The sequence below is a fragment of the Vicia villosa genome, unplaced genomic scaffold (genome assembly GCF_029867415.1).
Source record: "Vicia villosa cultivar HV-30 ecotype Madison, WI unplaced genomic scaffold, Vvil1.0 ctg.000114F_1_1, whole genome shotgun sequence".
Classification (NCBI taxonomy): Eukaryota; Viridiplantae; Streptophyta; class Magnoliopsida; order Fabales; family Fabaceae; genus Vicia; species Vicia villosa.
Window position 1 is genome coordinate 160,009 of NW_026705022.1, and position 4,546 is coordinate 164,554.

At 36.8% G+C, this 4,546-nt stretch overlaps 1 protein-coding gene across 1 annotated transcript; it reads left to right on the forward strand.

The window, feature by feature from the left end:
* The first annotated feature begins 367 nt into the window (after positions 1-367).
* LOC131624376 (uncharacterized) lies at positions 368-1,254 on the forward strand. Its single transcript, XM_058895327.1, has 2 exons — positions 368-635; positions 716-1,254. Exons 1-2 carry the CDS (start codon positions 368-370, stop codon positions 1,252-1,254), a joined length of 807 nt encoding a protein of 268 aa, XP_058751310.1.
* Positions 1,255-4,546: the final 3,292 nt, after the last annotated feature.

Below are 4,546 nucleotides of genomic sequence, written 5' to 3' on the forward strand. Positions count from 1 at the left end.
GTTCTCCTTTAAATCTTTTGTTCCTTTTGTAGAAAAAGAATGGAAAGACCTTAAAGTAGAAGGAAGAGGTGACTTTGTGTTGAAAGAAAAATTACGCCTCCTAAAAGAAAAACTCAAAAGGTGGAATAAGGATGTGTTTGGTAGAATTGATTTGGAAGTTGAGGAGGGAGCCAAGGATATCAATTTGGGTGACACATTGTTGGAATTGGAAGCGAATGGTGATCATTCCGTAATTGCCAACAAGAGGAAGGAAGCGACTTCTCGTTTTTGGTCTAAATTGATAATAAAAGAGATTATGTTGGTTCAAAGGGCGAGATTGAAATGGCTTAATTAAGGGGACTCTAATAGTGGGTATTTTCACAAAGTAATGAAGGATAAAAGAAGACATAATCATATAGGCCCGATCAATTCTTCGAGAGGTAATTTAAACTCAGTTAGTGAAATCAAGGAGGAAGTAGTGCGCCATTTATCTAACAAATTCGGCATAGTAGAGGAAGCAAATCCGCTATTAGATGGTATCTGTTTTGATATGATTAATGAGGAGGATTGTCGGTGGCTTGAAAGATCTTTCGAAGAGGTTGAAATCAAAGAAGCTATATGGGGTTGTGATGGATCTAAAATTCCGGGACCAGATGGTTTCTCTTTTCTTTTTATAAAAAGATGTTGGTACTTTCTTAAAGAAGACGTTGTGCGTTTTTTGATCATTTTTTTGTAGGTGGAGAGCTTTCTAAGGTGATTTCTTCTTCTTTTTTGGCATTGGTCCCTAATTCTTCCAATCCTTTATCGTTGGATGAATATAGGCCCATTTGCTTGGTGGGATGTATGTATAAAGTGCTAACAAAAAATTTTGCGGGAAGATTGAAAAGGGTTTTGAATTCCATAATCTCTTATAACCAAAGTGCTTTTGTTCCAGAGAGACAACTTCTAGACGGCGTTCTTGTGGCTAATGAAGTGGTTGATTATTCTAGAAAGGAGGGGGCACCTTGCATTCTCTTCAAAGTTGATTCCGAAAAAACGTATGATAGTGTCTCTTGGAACTTTCTTCGTTATATTCTAGTTAGGATGGGGTTTGGAGAAAGATGGAGGAAGTGGATGGAGATTCTTATTTTCAAAAGAAACATGTCGGTGTTAGTCAATGGTAGTCCTACGACGGAATTTGTGGTCAAGAGAGGGTTGCGTCAAGAGTTCCTTATCGCCTTGTCTCTTTGTTTTAGTGACGGAGGCTCTAACGAGGTTGGTTCACAAATTGATTGAGATAGGTGAATTTGAGAAGTTTGTTATTAAAATAAGTTGTAGCGTGGATGTCCTTCAATTTGCAGACGATACTTTGTTGGTAGGAAATGGATCTTGGAAGCATGTGAAGGCTTTGAAGATTTTTTTGAGAGCTTTTGAACTTGTCTCGGGGCTTGGCGTTAATTTTCACAAAAGTAAGTTGATTGGTATTAATGTTTTGGCTAACTTCTTAGAAGTCACCGCTAGCTTCCTCTCTTGCAAAATTGAAGCTAGTAACTTCACTTTCCTTGGAATACCTATTGGATTCAATTATATGAGTGCTTCTTCTTGGACTCCTCTCTTGGATAAGATGAGAAACCGCTTAGCGGGATGGAAGAATCGATTTCTTAATCTTGGAGGTAGGATCACTCTTTTAAAGTCCATTTTGAGTTAGATTACTATTTTCACTTTATCCTTTTATAAGATTTCGGCCAAAGTGGTTCATGAATTTACTAAGATCCAAAGCAACTTCTTATGGGAGGAGTAGAGGATAAAAGGAAGATCCATTGGGTAAATTGGAAAAAGGTGACTTTACCTTATTTAAAAGGGGGTTAGCGATAAAAGACATAGTCGCTTTCAATCTCACTCTTTTAAATAAGTGGAGATTGAGAATCTTGCATGGGAATAAATCTTTGTGGAACGATGTGTTGAAGGCTCACTACGAAGAAATTTCTATGCTTATTTTTGTGGGGGTGATTCTTATAAGAATACTTCTTCTTATTTTTGGTGGCGAGATGTGCTAAAGGATGGTTTTTCTACCTTTTCTTGTAAGGACCCGATTGTGGAATTTTGCCGTTTTTTCCGTTGGAAATGGTTTTTCCACGCCTTTTTGAGAGGCGTGTTGGTTAGGTGATTTTAGCTTGAAGGAGCGGTATCCGGTGCTTTTCTTTGCTTACTCTTTGAAGAAAGTATCTGTGGCGGGTATGGGAGGTTGTTGTGACAATATTTGGAAGTGGGGTGATTTGGGCATTTTCGTTTCCGTCTTAACGGAAATGAACATTATTTCACCATTCTTGGATTTAAAGGGCCGGTTGGAGTCCTTTAGAGGCGTTTTTCATATAAAAGACACGGTTGTGTGATCTTTTGCTCCGGATAAAGGATTTACGGTGTCTTCTTGTTATTCACATTATGCTTCTTCTAGCATTCCTTTTGGCCCTATTAATAGGTGTGATTGGGCGTTGGAATTGTTATGGAAGATGGAGGTTCCGTTCAAAATTAAAACGTTCGGTTGGAGACTTTTTGTTAATATATTACCCACCAAAGATTTATTGAAAAATAGAGGTATTTATTTTTCTTTATCCAACTTAAAGTGTAAATTTTTGTGATTATCTTCCAGAAGATAGGAACCATTCCTTTTTTAAGTGTAAAGCGATTAGGATTGTTTGGAGGGAGGTAGCTTCTTGGGTGGATTTTATGGAACCAAAGGAAGTTATGCGTCTTCCATCTTTTATGGAGTGTGTAACACCCCTTTTCTAACCCCAAATATATCATACAATCACACAGAGTAATCATGCATAAGGAAAAGGGAGTCACATGTTATTTTCATCACAATGAAAACCTAAAGCAAAACATCCAACATTCTTAATATGCAAAGATCATATTTGTAACACAATGTAAATCTCATGCTTTCATACCTTATGCATAAACGCTTACGGAAAACAATAGAATTGCTATTAAAATTTCAATGAATATATCCCATACTATATTCATCTACCAATATCGAATTAACATTTAAATCCACAATCTTGGCCATATAGCCTCAAACAACATATCCGGGATCTCAAACAAATACATCCGAATATCCAACAAAACATAGGAAATAGCAATATCCAAACATAAGCATAAGTCTAAATAAAATCCCCCCCAAGTGTTACATGATCAGAGCATATGACTCGCTACCTAATCCAATAACAACTCAGGAGCTCCTCGGCTAAATCCTCGGACAAGCTACTACTCGTCGGAACCTGCACGTTATCAACGAAGGATAACATTCAAACAGAAGGGTGAGAATTCAAATTCTAAATAGAAAATATAATAATGGGAAATGCAACATAAGTAAGCATACATTTCGAGAATTCATCACTCTTCACAAAACATGTATTTATCTCCAATATAAAGTTAACATGTTCAACTCAATCAATCATCACAATTAGTTCACAACCTCATATATTGCCAATTTACATATATACACATATATCGCTCATACATATATATTTCACATTTCACCTCAAACATGTATTAATCACATATATCTCCTTCTCATCACATTCTCTAATTCATATAAAATGATTCATCATTCCACATACATGCATATCAATCAAATTCGCATCCACACATTCATATCACATAATCACACATAACAACATTTCACACCGACACGTGCGACTCAAGTGTGACTCTATGCGATATGCATGTGGATCCCTCCGTTATCATTTCCGGTCATGCCGATTGTCATTCTCTCTAGACTAGATAACCACCTCAAAGCCCCATACTCGTTAAGCTTTCAAACCCCGTACTCGTTAGGTTTGGGACAAGTAAATAACCTTCGCGAGATTACCCAACATTGCCACTTTCAATGACTCATGCTTGTGTACGTGTGCAACAAAAAAAGACTCATGCATTTAAGACGATCTCTCTATCTCTTAAACTACACAATCACATCTTTCCAACCTTGCACAACATTACACAACATGCAATTCAATCCAATCTCAACACAATTATCATTTAGCATTCCATTACATAATACATTCAATTACACCTCACACATGTTATTTAATCAATTAATAACACATATCGAACATATAGAAGTAATAGGTATGCAAGCCAAGTCTTAAACAAACAAGAAAATATTTTTGAATATAGTTCGCGCCGCCAACCCTTGGTCTCGCCGCGAAGTAACAGATAGAAACAAGGTATCTCAAAAATACATTCAGTTCGCGCCGCATCCACATGTGCGCGCCGCAAAGTACAAGGCAGAACCAAATCATTTCAAAATTCATTCAGTTCGCGCCGCCACCTCTCGTTCGCGTCGCGAACACAGCGCATAATGAATTCTCTGTGTAAACTCAGCACAGTTCCCTCTTTTTCATTTCATTACTCAATTCACAGTTCAGTTCATTATTTGCACACGAATTTTACATACATAATATACAAATAACCCATATGTATCCTTAGATTCATCAAAGTTTCATTAATCATGCAAATCCATGAATTTCACCCAAATCCCAAAGTTAGGTTTTTACATTCTTTTCATCCAACATGTTATAAATCAAAA